Source organism: Cricetulus griseus, chromosome X (genome assembly GCF_003668045.3).
Source record: "Cricetulus griseus strain 17A/GY chromosome X, alternate assembly CriGri-PICRH-1.0, whole genome shotgun sequence".
Classification (NCBI taxonomy): Eukaryota; Metazoa; Chordata; class Mammalia; order Rodentia; family Cricetidae; genus Cricetulus; species Cricetulus griseus.
This window is the reverse complement of record NC_048604.1, coordinates 98,801,506-98,817,680: the sequence shown is the minus strand read 5'-3', so window position 1 is coordinate 98,817,680 and position 16,175 is coordinate 98,801,506. Positions and strand designations below refer to the sequence as shown.

The 16,175-nt window shown below is 41.1% G+C and overlaps 1 protein-coding gene across 6 annotated transcripts in view; it reads left to right on the top strand.

The window, feature by feature from the left end:
* The window catches only part of Ca5b (carbonic anhydrase 5B), a 60,098-nt gene that overhangs the window by 36,210 nt on the left and 7,713 nt on the right, over positions 1–16,175 (top strand). For all 6 annotated transcript variants that reach the window (XM_027432618.2, XM_027432619.2, XM_027432616.2 and 3 more), the window contains 4 exons: positions 7,562–7,680; positions 9,161–9,256; positions 11,263–11,325; positions 12,309–12,464. In XM_027432618.2, the coding sequence (XP_027288419.1) occupies positions 7,562–7,680; positions 9,161–9,256; positions 11,263–11,325; positions 12,309–12,464 (434 nt within the window). The remainder of the gene's footprint in view (positions 1–7,561; positions 7,681–9,160; positions 9,257–11,262; positions 11,326–12,308; positions 12,465–16,175) is intronic.

Here is a 16,175-nt window from a genome sequence, read left to right as displayed (position 1 = left end):
CCTCTTTTCCTCCCTCATTCTCTCTTCTTTTCCAGCCTAGATTCCTCCTCCTACTTATTCACTTCACCCACCAACCCCACCTATCCTTCTCTTGCCTAGCTATTGACCATAGCTACTGACCATTCAGCTTTTTATTGACCAATCAGGTGCCTTAGGCAGGCAAGGTGAAACAAATGCAGCACATCTTTACACAGTTAAACAAATGCAGCAGAAACAAATGTAACACACATTTGTTTATGGAATAAAGTACTATTCCACAACAGGCAAGGGCACTACATTAACCCTGGGCTGACATGATCCCTGTCATCAACTTAATCATCATCTTTGAAATTCTTATTGACATTCAGGAGGAGGAGAGGAGAGTCCCACTGTTCTCCTAATGGTGCTGCCCACCCAATCGAGCTTCACTATATACTTTTATGGGCACCAGCAGGTGGTGAATCCAGGAAGAATGCTTTCCAAAACCTTCTCAGTTTTCCTTCCCTATTTTGGTTCCACCTTAACTTTTTTAAAAAATGAATTATTTTTAGTAAACTTACAGAATGTTGTCCCCCATCAGGACAGTCTGATTTTAGAATATTCCCATCATCCCCAGAAGTCTCCATGCCCACTTCCTCTTGAATCTGTAGGAATTCTGTTTGACAGGTGCATATGTGAGGATCAGAGGAACACACACACACACACACACACACACACACACACACACACACACACACACACACACACACTCTGGTCCTCTGTCAAATGTATAGTTAGCTAAGATCTTTTCCCCAATATCTGCAAGATAACTCTTTACTGATTGCTCCCTTTGCTGTGCAGAAGCTTTTAAATTCCATGAAACCTCATGTGTCTGTTCTTTCTATTATTTCCTGAACTATAAGAGTCCCATTTAGAAAGACCCTGGCCTATGCTTTTATCTTGAATTGTTTTCTCTAACGGTTTCAGTTCAAGGGATTTAATTTGAAATTTGTTATTTATGTATAAGGGTATTTTGCCTGTGTGCATATGCATGTCTCTGCATTATGTATATTCAGTGCCTGCACAGGACATAAGAGGGCATCAGAGCTCCTAGAAGTGAAGTTACAGATGGTTGTGAGCCATCTTGTGGGTGCTGGGAATCAAACCTTTGTCCTCTTGAAGAGCAATCAGTACTCGTAACCACTGGCCATCTCTCTAGCCCCTCCAGGTCTTCTTTTAATGTCTTTGATCCCTTTGGAGTTGATTTGTGGGCAAGAATGATTATTTTTTTGAAGCAGGATCTCATGTAGCCTTGAATTCCTGGTTCTTCTGCTTCCACCTCTTGAGTACTAGGATTCCACACATATACCACCATGCCTCTGTGCTGTTGATGTTTATTTAGGGTGAAGAGCATCTATTTTCATTCTTCTACATGTGGATATTTTCCCAGCCCCATCTTCTCAAGAAGCTACAGAGACAATTTTTATTTATATCCAGGCCAAAAGTGTGTGTGTGTGTGTGTGTGTGTGTGTGTGTGTGTGTGTGTGTGTGTGTGTGTGTGTCTGTGTGTGTGTCTGTGTGTGTGTCTGTGTCTGTGTCTGTGTCTGTGTCTGTGTCTGTGTGTGGAGGTAATAAGATCCCATCCCAGGCCTACCAGAGGTTATTTTTCTCTCTAATTGAAGTAGGGATTGCACAAACGTTTCTCTTGAGACTATCTCCTCTCCTACCAGGGCTTCATCTTAGACTCAGAGTTACAGCAGGTGTTGCAAAGAGAAGCAGGAAGGTGTGGTCCTCGCCTTTAAGGAGTTGATTAGTATGGTTGGTGGAGAGACAGCCCTTAGAAGAGATGCTGCTGCTATAGAGTAGTAGGAGCTGTGACCGTGGGATATATAGGGCAGAGGAAAAGGTTCCTTCTTACAACTGACACATATAAGGAGTCTGCATGTTCACAGACGTTGTGTGGTATTGGCACTGCGTGTCAATTGTAAGAAGGAGGTTGCATCAGGGCAGGCTCAGAGCAGGAGCCAGATCATGGAAAGTTCTACAGACCATGCACATGGACTGAAAATCTGGACACAGCTTAGCTGGATGCTCTGTGCCTGAGTTTCTCGCAGGGCCATGAGCAAGGGTCAGTCATGTTTGAGGTTTCATCCCAAGGTTCCTTAGGCAAGGGATGTTGCAAACTCAAGTGGAGATAGCTAGAGGCCACCTCCACTTTCTTGTTCTGAAGTCTTCTTCATAGGACCACTTTTCATGTGGCAGCAGGCTTCATCGAGCTTTTCAAACAAGCATGTGAGAAAAATCAGAGAGGCCAAGCAGGACGCGGGACAGTCTTTTTGTAACGTAACCCCCAAAGAGACATCCTGCCACTTCCTCCCTTAGAAACAGGTCATGAGCCCCAGTTCACACCCCAGGGGACAGGATCATACAGCACTATGAATACCTAAGGATGGGGATGACTGGGCATAAAATTAGGAGTTGCCTCTTAAAGGGGGTTCAAAACCACAATGTGGGGCTGGAACAATGGATCAGTGATTAAGAGCTCTTACTGCTCGTCTAAAGTACTTAGGTTCAGTTTCCAGCACCTACATGGTGACTCTCAAGCACCCATAACTTTAGTTATAGGGGATCTGACACCCTCTTCTGACCTCCATGGATACACATGTGGTACACATACATACATGCAGGCAAAATACTCAGACACGGGCTGGGCGGTGGTGGCTCATGCCTTTAATCCCAGCACTTGGGAGGCAGAGGCAGAGGCAGGTGGATCTTTGTGAGTTCGAGGCCAGCCTGGTCTACAGAGGGAGTTCCTGGACAACCTCCAAATCAATACAGAGAAACCCTGTCTTGAAAAAAACAAAAAATTTACTCATACACATAAAATAAAAATAAATCTTATAAAAATAAATCTTATAAAAACTCCCAATGCAATGAATACTATATGAAGCCTGGAACTTGCCAGGAAGCAGATTCTTGCTAGTGAGCATGTTTGGCAACTGAGGAAGTTCATCGGGCTTTGCAAGCAAGCAAGCAGGGTGGAAGGCAGTCCCTTTGTTTCCTGTGGCCTGGGTTTCTGATACATGGAGACAAACCTGACTGCAGCTTCGGGAATGTTTAACTACAGTGGGGCATTGGGAATCATAGGAGGCTAAGCTCCCAATGTCCAGTTACAGTTTCATTGGTTTCCTCATGTCTTACCTCCCTTCCTAACCAAGAGACACATCTCCCAAAACAGAGCTGCTGTTTCCATGCTTACCTCATATCTAACTCCTTGCCTACTGGGTCTCAATGACAGATAGCCAATGGGTTCAAACCAAGGTTCTTTTCCTTCAGAGTTCATCCTCTCAACCATATTGTGTGGTAGAACACTTCTCTGCCTTGCCTTTCCCTGTTGTACAGTTTATATAGATATGATGCTAAGCACACACTAAGGATTTTGCAACTTAGTAAGTGCTAGAGCCAATGCTGGTCCTCTAATCTCTTTGGTCCCAGGAATCACAATGTGGTTCTATGTACAGGCCAGGGGGCTAATGAAAATTATCGAGACTGGCAGAGTTTGAAGGAAACAGTGATAATGAAGAGCAAGTGGATCCTACTTCAAGGGGGCAGCTTTTTCACTTAGCAGCCTGCTGTCCAAAGAGATTATGCACCCATCATGGCCAGAGGAGTCTCACTGATGAAAGACAGGTTGAAAATATGGATGTTGGCATGAAATTGTCCAGCTTTAATTTTGCTCCGTTTCCCATTTTCATGTGTGTGCAGTGCGCATGGTTTTTGCATACTCATGGAAGCACATGTACATGTGGAAGTCTGAGATGGGTATCAGGAGTCATGCTCAGTCTGCGTTCCTCCCTATTGATTGGTCTCCCAGTCAAGACTAGAGCTTGCTACTGACGCTAGTCTTGCTCTGGCGATCTCCTGTCTCTGCTTCCTAGGCTGCAATTAATTACAAGTGGGTCACCTCGTCTACCTAGCATTTGACTTGAGTTCTGGGCATTCAAACTCTGGTCCCCACGATTGGGTACAAGCAGTTTAACCATTGAGTTATCATCCTAGCCCTGGAATTTTCCAGCTTTAAATTTTGGCACGTGAATTTTAAAAAAATGTATTTAATATGGTGTGAACCAATGCTGTGTGGAGAATTGAAAGATGCCAAGACCAATCCTGCCTCTCATTTCCCTCTCAGCCACGTTGTTGGTGACATCTCCTCTCTGCTTTGCTCATTATCTTTGGGGAAAACATACAGTCAAGGTCCAGGGTATGTTTTCAGTGTTGTCCTAGGGAAAGAAGAGAAAAACAGGCCCTTTTCTCTGCATCACTTAATTTGGGACTAGAACTTCAATTTTATTCAAAAGATTAAGTATTTGACAAAACCATGTTCACAGTGTAGAGCTTTAGAAAAATGGAGCTGGGCATGTGGCTCACTTGGTAGAATACTTGCCTGGCATGCACAAAGTCAAGCAAGCATCAGCACCACATTAAAAATAAAGCCCTGGTGGCCTACATGAGTAACCTCAGCACTTGGGAGGTGGAGGCAGGAGGATCAGAAATTCAAGGCCATCTTCTGCTACATAGTGAGTCTAAAGCCAGCCTCTACTACATGAAACCCTATTTTTAAAAAAGTAGTTTTTTAGGGGAAGGGGCATTTTTATTTCAGTTCATTGCAGCATTGTGCTCCTATTAAAATAATGATTGGGGCCATTAACTCTACATCACCCCTGCACTCCAAAGAAAAATCATCCTTGGTGAGTTTACCTGCCTCTCAATGGAAATGTGTTTTACCCCACCTCCCACTTTTTTTCAGACAGGGTTTTACTATGTAGACTCACAGAGATCCATCTGCCTCTGCCTCCTAAGTTAAAGGTGTCTGCTGTAACGCCTGGCAAAACCATTTTTTAAAGAAGAAATTATGTGAGAAAACTTTAGAGGGCAATAAGATACAGAGCTGACCACTGCCTGATACATCAGTGTATTTGGTCCTTGGGGTTGCCAGAATCCATTATTTGTGCACATAAGTTGCAACTGATGACACAGTAAACTCTGAAGATCATTAAGATGCACGAGATGGGTGCTTGTAGTGCTGCTGGATTGGTTTGACCATGTTAGAGTCTGATGATACAGAAGGAATGAGGAGCTGATATGCTTTAGCAGAGTTGGGAGTGGGGATCAGCACAGCTCAAAGAGGATGAAAGAGTGACTTTCCCCACTCTTGTGACCAGGTTGTACCATTGTAGCCTGAAGCATGCTATCTAGACCAGGCTGCTTTGTACTCACAGGATCTGCCTACCCCAGCCCTCAGAGTGCTGGGATTAAAGCATGAGAAGCCCACAGGACTGCTTCTAAAAGTTTTCTCCCAAACATTCTTTTTTTGTTTTAGTTTTTTAAGACAGGTTTTCTGTGTGTAGCCCTGGCTGTCCCGGAAGTATCTCCGTAGACCAGGCTGGCCTCAAACTCAGATATTCACCTGCCTCTGCCTCCCAAGTACTGGGATTAAACATGTGTTTAATATTCATCCACTAGGATGAATATTCTTATACTGTACTGATTACACTGGTGTCCAAAAAAGTAGTTTCAACAAAAGGTATTTGTTATTCATCACTAAAGCCAATGATAAACTGTGTGATGATTCATATTGTTTATTCTGACTGAAGGGAGCTGGGTGATAATTGTGTTTCTTATTTACTGACAATGACCTTATACATTGATGGAATGCAGTATATATTTTTGTATATGTACATACTGTTGAATGGTGATATCAAGCTAGTTAACATCTCTATCACCTCACACACCATTTATTTGCAGTGAGAACATGTAAAAGCTACTCTTTTCAAACATTTGGAATAGGTGCCACTATTCACTATGGCCACCATGCTGTGCAATAGATCTTGAAAATGTAACTTACCTATCTAACTGAAACTGTGTGCTCTTGGATCACATCTCCCTGGTGATAATTTTTGACTTGCAAACTTCATATTCCATTTCAACAAAAGTGAAAGAAACACTAGTATGTTTGGAAGTTAGCAAGAGCATGCTGGAGAGATAGCTCAGCAGTTAAGAGCACTGACTTCTCTTGCAGAGGACCTGAGTTTGATTTTCTAGCATCTGTGATCTACAACCATCTGTAACTCCAGTTTTTGTTTGTTTGTTTTGTTTGTTTGGTTTGCGTTTTTTGGGGGGGGTGGTTTTGAGACAGGGTTTTACTGTATTACTCGTTCTGCAGACCAGGCTGACCTTGAACTCACAGAGATCGTCTGCCTCTGCCTCCCTGACTTCTGGGACTAAAGGTGTATACCACCAACACCTGGCTGTAACTCCAGCTTTAAGGGCTCTGATGCCCTCTCCTGGCCTCCATAAGCACCAAGCATGCAAGTGGTCCACAGACAAACATACAGGCAAAACATCCATACACATAAACAATTTTTTAAACTAAGGAATTTTTTTTGTTTTGTTTTGTTTTGTTTTTAAGATTTATTTACTATGTATACAGTGTTCTGCTTGCATGTATGCTTACACCCCAGAAGAGGGCATCAGATCTCATTATGGATGGTTGTGAGCCACCATGTGGTTGCTGGGAATTGAACTCAGGACCTCTGGAAGAGGAGCCAGTGCTCTTAACCTCTGAGTCATCTCTCCAGCCAACATAAACAATTTTTTAATATAAAAAGCCAAACCCAAACTAATCAAACAAAAAGATCCCCAAAGTTGAAAAGAGCCAGGCATGGCAGTGCACACCTTTAATCCCAGAATTCTGACAGTAGAGGAAGGTGGATCTCTCTGTGTCTGAGGCCAGCCTGATCAACATAGCAAGTTCCAGGCCACTCAAGGTAACATAATGAAACCCTGTCTCAAACAAAACAAAACCCCAAAAGTTGAAAACGGAGGTGTTAGTGTATAAATAAAGAAAAGGAATGGGGGCAGGTAAAGATGCTTACTGCCAAGCCCGATTGTGTCTGGGACACACACACACACACACACACACACACACACACACACACACACACACACACACTAACTTTTTTTTTCCAAGAAGGAGAATGAATATAGTAAAACACACCTTTAAAACCAGCTCTTGGGAGGCTAAGGCAGGGTAATTCCTAGTTTGAGGGAAGGCTAGTCTGAATGAATGTAAAAAAAATTTACAATATCTTTTGTCTGCATAATTAAGTTTTATTTGATTGAATTGGATAAATATGCCAAGAAAAAATTTGCATTTTATTTCACACAATGAAAACTAGGCCCAATAATTAAAGTTGCAAAAATAAGTCAAGCTGTAATCCTACCACCCAGAAGGTGAATGTAAAATCTGGTTTAAGATCATCCTTGGCTATATTGTGAGTTTGAGGCCAGCCTGGGATACATGAAAGTTCATGTCTAATTAATTAATTAATTGAAATAAGCTGAAATCTAGCCTTTAACATTTGCATATTGCTTGGTACATGATTCAGTCTTGATATTTTTTAGCCAAATCTTTATACATGTGTTTACTTTGTGGAAACCAGTTTTATAAATACTTGTATGTAATATTATATATTCCAAATGATTCAAGGACAGGGTCCATCTTTTCCCCATGCTCCCTGAATTGCTGGATATGTCATTTCAGTGATTGAGGGAGGACCCCTAGAACACAACTACCGACTGAAGCAGTTTCATTTTCACTGGGGGGCCATTGATGCTTGGGGTTCCGAGCACACTGTGGACAGCAAATGCTACCCAGCAGAGGTATGTTTCTTTTCCTTTCGTTCTTTTATTTTCTTTAAGACAAGGTCTTCCTGTAGTCTTGGCTGTCCTGGAGGTCACTATGTAGACCAGGCTGGCTTTGAACACACAGAAATTTCCTGCCTCTGCCTCCTGAGTGTTCCGATTAAAGGTATTCACACCCAGATTGAACAGCAGAATTATGTTGAATATAAATTAAAAAGAGCAATAGGTGTGGAAAAGTGGGGATAGTTCTGAGATTTCTCATTCAAAGAAATTACCAAGAAGTCTCAGGTGATGCTTTAAAGCCTGTTTAGCATACATGGGCCATACTTGAGCCTTCCCATCTTATACATGCAAAAGTTATATCCACTCTAAATAGTATTGATGAAACAAACCTTAAGATGATAAAACTGAACTCTGGGACTGGAAAGAGGTCAGCAGTTAAGAGCAGCTCTTGCAAGAGGTCCTAGGTTCAGATCCCCACACCCACATGGTGCCACAACCATTTATAACTCCAGTTCCAGGGCATCTGATGTCCTTTACTGACCTCAACAGGCACCAGGTGCATATGTGATACACAGACATAAATGCAGGCAAAAACACTCAGAAACATAAAATAAATAAATAAATATTGAAAGTTAGAACAGAATTGTGTCTGAATTCTGAGCTAGGTGCAGTTATTCCTAAAGCCACAAGCTATTGTTGAGCTGTGAGGCTGGATTAATCCAAGTGGAAAATAGTGGGAGCCTAAGTGAAGGCTGTGGCAAAAGAGAGAGAGAGAGAGAAAGAAACAGGGAGATGATCAAAGTGTTCTGAAATGAAAGTGCCAAAGCACCAGAACTTGCGGCTGGGCTCCCTTTCAGGAGGGGAAAGCTAACTGGGACCTTGAAGTGGCTCACTTGGGAGGTTAGGTGATGCTAATGCAGTGCTTTGAGAATAACTTATATGGAAATGCAAGTGAAGCACAAAGAAATAGGATTTCTCTTTGCAAATCGAATTTCTTCTTGCAACTTTCCCCTTAATTTAGTTTTAAATGTGATGCTAAAATGAAAACATTTTAAGTGATCATCCCTCCAAGAAGAAATTTGTCTTTGGCTCCCATCTAATTTTCACAGGGAGAATGTATGTCTCTTAATATAAACATCATCTCTCCTTTTAGATGCAAATGGATTTGGGAATTAGTATTTTATGCAAATTAGGATGGGAATGAAGAAAATGTTGATCTGTCATTGCAAAGTTACTTTACTATGTGAATTGTATTTTTTTCTCCCCTCACAAATTCCTCTCTTCCAAAGTAATATTGCTGTTCTTGCCACAGTGTCTTTTTCCCATTCTTTATGTCCATCTCCTTTTGCAGCACACTGCCATATACTTTTCGCAGTGGCTCTGTTTTGGGTGATGAAACAAGATTAAATGTTACATGTTGGATGGGGCTGTCAGTTTTTTTTTCATGCAACTCTACATGGTCATGTATAAACCCCACTCTTAACGGTTGTTTCAGCTGCACTTGGTGCATTGGAATGCAGTCAAATTTGGAAGCTTCGAGGATGCAGCACTGGAAGAAAATGGTTTGGCTGTGATTGGTGTATTTTTAAAGGTAAAAACAAAAACTCAGGCTGGGCATGGTGGCAACATTTAATCTCAGCTCTCGGGAGGCACAGGCCGGCAGAACTTTGTGATTTCCAGGCCATTATGAGTTCCAGGACAGACAGGCCTATAGAGAGAGACCCTGACTCAAGAAAGCAAGCAAGCAAGCAAACCATCTCACCAAGTTGAAATGATATATTGTGTCTTACACTGAAAAGATAGAACATTACAATATAAGTTCTTTGGCCCAGCGTTGTTGGCGCCTTTAATCCCAGCACTCAGGAGACAGAGGCAGGTAAATCTCTGTGAGTTCGAGGCCAGCCTGGTCTCCAGAGCGAGTGCCAGGATAGGCTCCAAAGCTACACAGAGAAGCCCTGTCTGGAAAAATCAAAAACCAAAAAAAAAAAAAAACCCCAATATAAGTTACTTATTTGAAGAAAATTTACAATTAAAAGGAAAGACTGGTCTGTAGAGATTACTTAATGGTTAAGAACATGGGCTACTCATGTAGAGGATCCAAGTTCAATTCCCAATACCCACATCCACCAACTTATGCCTGCCTATAAATCCAGCTCCAGGGGTATTGGATGCCTTCACTCAAATATACATTAACCTTCCCTATGCTCATGCATGCTCTCTCACGCACACGGTGGTACAGGCCTTTAATCCCAGCACTCAGGAGACAGAGGCAGGTGAAACTCTGAGTTTGAGGCTAGCCTGGTCTACAGAATAAATTCCAGGTCAGCCAGGGCTATGCAGAGAAAATCAAGAAAAAGAAAAAAAGAATATTGGGATCAATGGGAGAGGGGAGGAAAAAGAAAGGGAAAGGGGGGCAAATATAATTAAAGTATATGATAGATGTATATGGGGATATCACAAGGAAATTCATCATTCTGTTTATTTAATATTTTAAAAACAATATTAGTACCAGACTAAGTGTGGTTGCACACACCTTTAATTTCCAGTACTTAGGAGGTATAGGCCAATGGATCTCTGTGTGTTTGAGGCCAGCCAGGACTATATAGTGAGACTCTGTCTAAAAATATGTATGTTTTACATAAAGATGGCAAAAATAAAGTAGTTAAAATCAATAACTATTATGAATATATTTTAAATGGTATAAAAATGTGGTCCAGGGGCAAGAGCAATGGCTTGATGGTCTAGAGTGCTTGCTGATCATGTAGAAGCCTGATACTCAGTTCCCAGCATGTATATCAGGCTGTTCAGAACTGCCTTTGTCTCCAGCTTCATTGGATGCAACACCCTCTTCTGTACTCCATGAACATCTGCCCACACATGCACGTATCCCTACTCAGACACACATACAGACAAAAAATAAAATAAGTCTTAAAAAGCACACAGCCAAATAAAGTAGACACAAGCCATCTGGGGCAAGTGAGCACTTGAAATATGCTTCATTTGGGAAGTTGAAGCAAGACAATCAAGAGTTTGAGATCAGCCCAGGCTACATGGTAAGACTCCATCTTGGGGGAGGGGCTAGTGAAAATGCAGGGTAATTTATAAATTTTTTTTTTTGGTTTTTCGAGACAGGGTTTCTCTGTGTAGCTTTGGAGCCTATCCTGGCACTCGCTCTGGAGACCAGACTGGCCTCGAACTCACAGAGATCTGCCTGCCTCTGCCTCCCGAGTGCTGGGATTAAAGGCGTGCGACACCAACACCCAGCTTTAATTTGTAATTTCATCAAATTACATTCATTCTTACACTGAATTAAAATTAAAATAAAATTCAGTGTAAGAAACGATACTTGATGGGAGCAGGAGGCACCTTTTTTCTATAGACACGCTATTCTTGCCAGCAGACAGCCTGTTCATTTTGCTCTAAGTCTAATTTAATTTAGTGATGTTAATAATATTTGTAATTACCAGCTGAAATCTAGTTTCAGCCCTGCAATTTGTTTATATGTAACCACCAGGTGGTTAATTTTGATTCACATTCTATTTGAGTTTCTACAGTGAAATGGCCATTGAATGTAATATTTCTTCTTTTATTTTTTAGCTAGGTAAACATCATAAAGAACTACAGAAATTGGTGGACACTTTGCCATCAATTAAGCACAAGGTAATTTTCCCCGTAACATCACTTGAAATACATTTTATATTTGAATCTCAGAGTAGATAATGTACTTTGAAGCAGGAAGACAAATAAATGAACTACATTCAGGTCTCTTTCGGCACTGCTGCAGGAGGAGACGTGGCATGGATGAGGGTGTATTGATGCTGATCAGCCTTTGGTTAAACACTGCAGGGCACAGGGGAAATTACCCTGGTGAAGCTTTCTTCTTCTGCTCAGTACTTGTTGACCAGGAATCTACTCTGTTCCTGACTGCTCCTTCTCCATCTTTGTAGAGACTTCTTTTCTCCAGCTACCTCCCACGAGTAAGCAGGGAGATGGTTTACAGAAATGTGATTTGTCTAGAAGTGAAGAACTCTAGTCCTCTGTCCAACTGCCAAGATGAATTCCTCAATATCAGAATCCCATAGGGGCTGCTTCCTGGAAATCAGCACACCATTCCTCTGTTCTCTGTCTTTTTATTCCCCTCCCTCCCTCACTTCCTGTCTCCTTCTTAATCTCTTTCTCCTTAGTCCAGGATTCTGGCATTCCCTTCCTCCTTCCCTGTCTTTCTTTTTCATTGCAGTGTCAGGATGGAACTCAGTGCCTGGAGCATGCTAGGCAAGCTCTCTACCACTGAGCTACATCCTCAGCTACATCCTCAGCTCTGTGCTAGTTTTAAAGAACAAATCTGAGTTAGTTTCTGTTGAAGAAAAGCTGCTCTGTTTTATGAGCAGCCACTACCTAATACCTCCCAACAGAATTGAAAGAGTAACGTTTTTTACTGTTTTCCCAGGGAGAACTATCAGAAATACACAGTGTGATTTTGTGTTAAGTAGTGATGACTGTTTCAGAAGCTACCCAGGGTCCCTGGACCTCCCCTGGACCACTGTTGGTCCCTGGACACTCCATTACAATCACCGTCTCACCCTCTGATACCTGAGTGATTTTAAACAGTGAATAACAACTCAGTAACTCCTTCTCTTGGACAGGACACCCTGGTGGAATTTGGATCATTTGACCCTTCCTGTCTGATGCCTACCTGCCCAGATTACTGGACCTACTCTGGGTCTCTCACTACACCACCCCTCTCAGAGTCTGTTACCTGGATCATCAAGAAGCAGCCAGTAGAGGTTGATCGTGATCAGGTATTCCTTGCATATTTTACATCCAAGGAAATGCTAGTCTGCCTGCTCAGGCTGGGCTCATATCTTGATATCATTTTTGCTTGTTTGCTTGCTTGTTTTTTGAGGGAGAAGTAGGGTATTGTGTAACCAAGGCTGGCCTGGAACATTAAATGAACTATTTTTGTGCTTGTTGTATTGTTTTGTGGTGCTAGGGAATTGAACTGAGGGCCTTGCACACACTAGGCAAGCATTTGGTCCTATATCCCTAGCCTTTGCCAAGAAAAAGACTTAAAGCATAGAAGGACATAGCTATCTGCTTCTCCATTTGCTTATGAATCATGTGCTTCCACTGTAACTGTGAATCTCTATTTAAAATCAAGACCCAGGTGAAGGGAAGAGTGAAAACTGGAAATGTCCAGAGCCTGCATAATACTTCTGCAATAGAAACCAAGGAAACTAACAATGACTATGAAGAAAACTGAATATTATTTAAACCTATGGTCTATATTTGCTGAGAAAATCAGTTGAAGTGATAACTATACCTATAGACAAAGTCTTGCTTAGTTTACAACTAAAATGCACTAATATTTGCTCATGAGCTTGGGATCTAGCTTAGTCCCAGGTTCAATCCCCAGTAACCCCTCCCTACACACACACACACACACACACACACACACACACACACACACACACAGAGAGAGAGAGAGAGAGAGAGAGAGAGAGAGAGAGAGAGAGAGAGAGAGAGATCAAACCACACACATGCATACCAAACAGATAATTTCCAATATTTTTCATACTTGTTGTGCGGGATGTATATTGATTACAAAGCATTTTCACACGAAACAAACAAAACATTCCAAATTTTAAAAACACTTTATTTTTATTTCATGTACATTTGTGGTTTGCCTGCATGTATGTATGAAGGTGTTGGGTCCCCTGAAACTGGAGTTACACACAGGTATGAGCTACCATGTGGTTGCTGGGAATTGAACTTGGGTCCTCTGGAAGAGCAACCACTGCTCTTAACCACTGAGCCAACTCTCCAGCCCCCTTCCAAACTTTGTGAATGACACCACCAATGATGACCCTACCAAAGTATACTTTGGACAGATAGGAAAGGAAAAGAGGTAAAAGAAAATATTAGAAACAGAATCGGCAGTGTATCAGAAGCAGAGGGATGGTTGTTACTGATAATTTTTATTTTATTTTATGTACATGTGTGTCTGTTGAGTGTATGCCACTTGGGTGTGGGTACTTGCAAGGAATGTCTGATCCTCTGCAGCTACAGTCAGTTTGTTATGAGCCAACCAATGTAGATCCAGAGGACAAGCCGCAAAAACTCTTAACTTCCGAGTTATCTCTCAAGCCCCGGATAGTTGTTTATTATTATAGTAACAAAATTCATGCTATCGGTGACTCTGCCTAGAAAAAAGTTAACATTTCCAGAATTTCTTCTTCTTCTTCTTCTTCTTCTTCTTCTTCTTCTTCTTCTTCTTCTTCTTCTTCTTCTTCTTCTTCTTCTTCTTCTTCTTCTTTTGTTTTCTGAGTCAGTTTTTTGGTGTAGTCCTAGCTGTCTTGATCTCTTATAGAACAGGCTGGTCCTGAACTCACAGAAATCTGTCTGTTTGCCTCCTGAGTGTTGGGATTAAAGGTGTGTGCCACCACTGTCCATTGAGAATCTATTGTTTTAGATGGCACTGGGAATTGAACCTAAGGCCTAGTGCATGCTAGGCAAGCCGTCTACTGCTGAGCCACATCCCCAGCCCTCATTTCCATAGATTCTTAAAAGACATTTGTAAAAGTCTTATTTTTTAATTAAAGACATAGAAATAAAGACAGTTTATTAAGAAAGAGAAAGTACTATTCCCTCAAATAGGAGTGAGCTAGTGAGTTAAAGGAAAAGCCCCTAAAGCTTCTATTTTTGTTTTGGCTTTTGTTTTATGAGACATGGTCTCTCTATATAGCCCTGTCTGTTCTAGAACTCACTATGTAGACCAGGCTTAAACTCCCAGAAATCCTCCTGCCTCTGCCTCCTGAGTTCTGGGATAAAAGGCATGTGCATCCATGCTGAGCTCTATTCTGTCCATAATAATTTGTAATGAAATACAGATGAATAGAGACTTTCTTGCCATGGTCAACTGATCTTAGTTCAAAAGTAAATTCAGGAGCTAGGGAGATGGCTCAGTAGTTAAGAGCACTTACTGTTCCTCCAGAGGACAGATGCTCAGATCCAAGATTCATGTCAAACAGTTCACAGCCACCTGTAACTTCTGTTCCAGGGGATAGAATGTCTCTTCTGGCCCATATAATAGATACCACACATGGGTCACATTCTCTCTCTCTCTCTCTCTCTCTCTCTCTCTCTCTCTCTCTCTCTCTCTCTCACGCACGCACACACACACACACACTCTCTCTCTCAGAAACAAAAATAATAAATTTACCAAGTAAATACAGTCATCCACTGGTAGCTGTGGAAGACTGGTTCCAGAACCCAAAATTTATAAACCATACAGATGCTCAAGTCCCTTATATGGAATTGCATAAGATTTTAATATTTGCATAGTCCTATACACTTCTACTACTATACTTTAAATCACCTGCATAGTACTCTTTACTATTATATTGCCAAACAATGTAAATACTATGTAAATTTTCCTACTATATTGACTAGTAAGTAATGACAAGAAAATATCTGTACAATGTTCAATAGAAGCAATTTCCTGGCTGTCCTAGAATTCACTGTGTGGCCCCAGCTAGCCTTGAAATTACAACGATCCTCCTGCTTCTGCCTCCTGAGTACCAACAGTATTTTTCTAATATTTATGTGGAGACCATGGACAGAGAATACCAATAATTGTGTTTTATATGGAAGTAACTTTTTGTCTCATGTAGCCTACTCTGGTCTCCAACTGACTATGTAGCTAAAGATGACTTTAAACTCTTGATCTTCCCACCTCTACCTCCCAAATGCTGGGATTACAAGTACACTTCACCATGCCCACTGGAAATAACTGCAACCATAGTAAATGTTACATTAAATTCTATTCTAGAATTATCTATGCGCTGTGCATGCCTACAGTCCTAGCTACTCAGGAGGCTGAGGCAGAAAGATTTCTTGAGCCTAGCTGTTCAAAACTTGGCTGAGCAATATACCAGGACTACTCCTTTCTCTTAAAAGATACATTATGCAGTTGGGTATGTTGGTACATGTCTTTAATCCCAACACTAGTGAGGCTCAAAACAAAACAAAAACAAAAAACAAAAACAAATGTAGAAATGGCCCGTATAATCAGATCAAGAACTAAAACTAAGCAAGGAAAACAGTTAAAAAATACAAAAATAAAATAATTTAGCAGTTGGTACAGTATAATGCTAATATATAGAAATAAAAATGTATATCAAATATATGTCAGTTAAAAGACATAATGATACAAAGATATAATAAAAGAAAGCCATAGAAATGGGCAGAATAAAACTATAAAATACATCTGAGTAGTTTGAACAAGGAATGCTAACAATAAAACTAAAAATCTTCCGGGATACTTAATTAACTTCATACTCTTATTACTGGCCAGGAAGACAATATAACAATGTCAGTTTTCCTCAAGTTGTTATATTTTCCATGAATTGTTTAGTCTCCATAACTTAATGTAGCTCCAATAAATGTGTCAATAGGATTTAAAGTGGACACATTACTTTTTAAAAATAATTTATTTAATTTTATTTTATGTG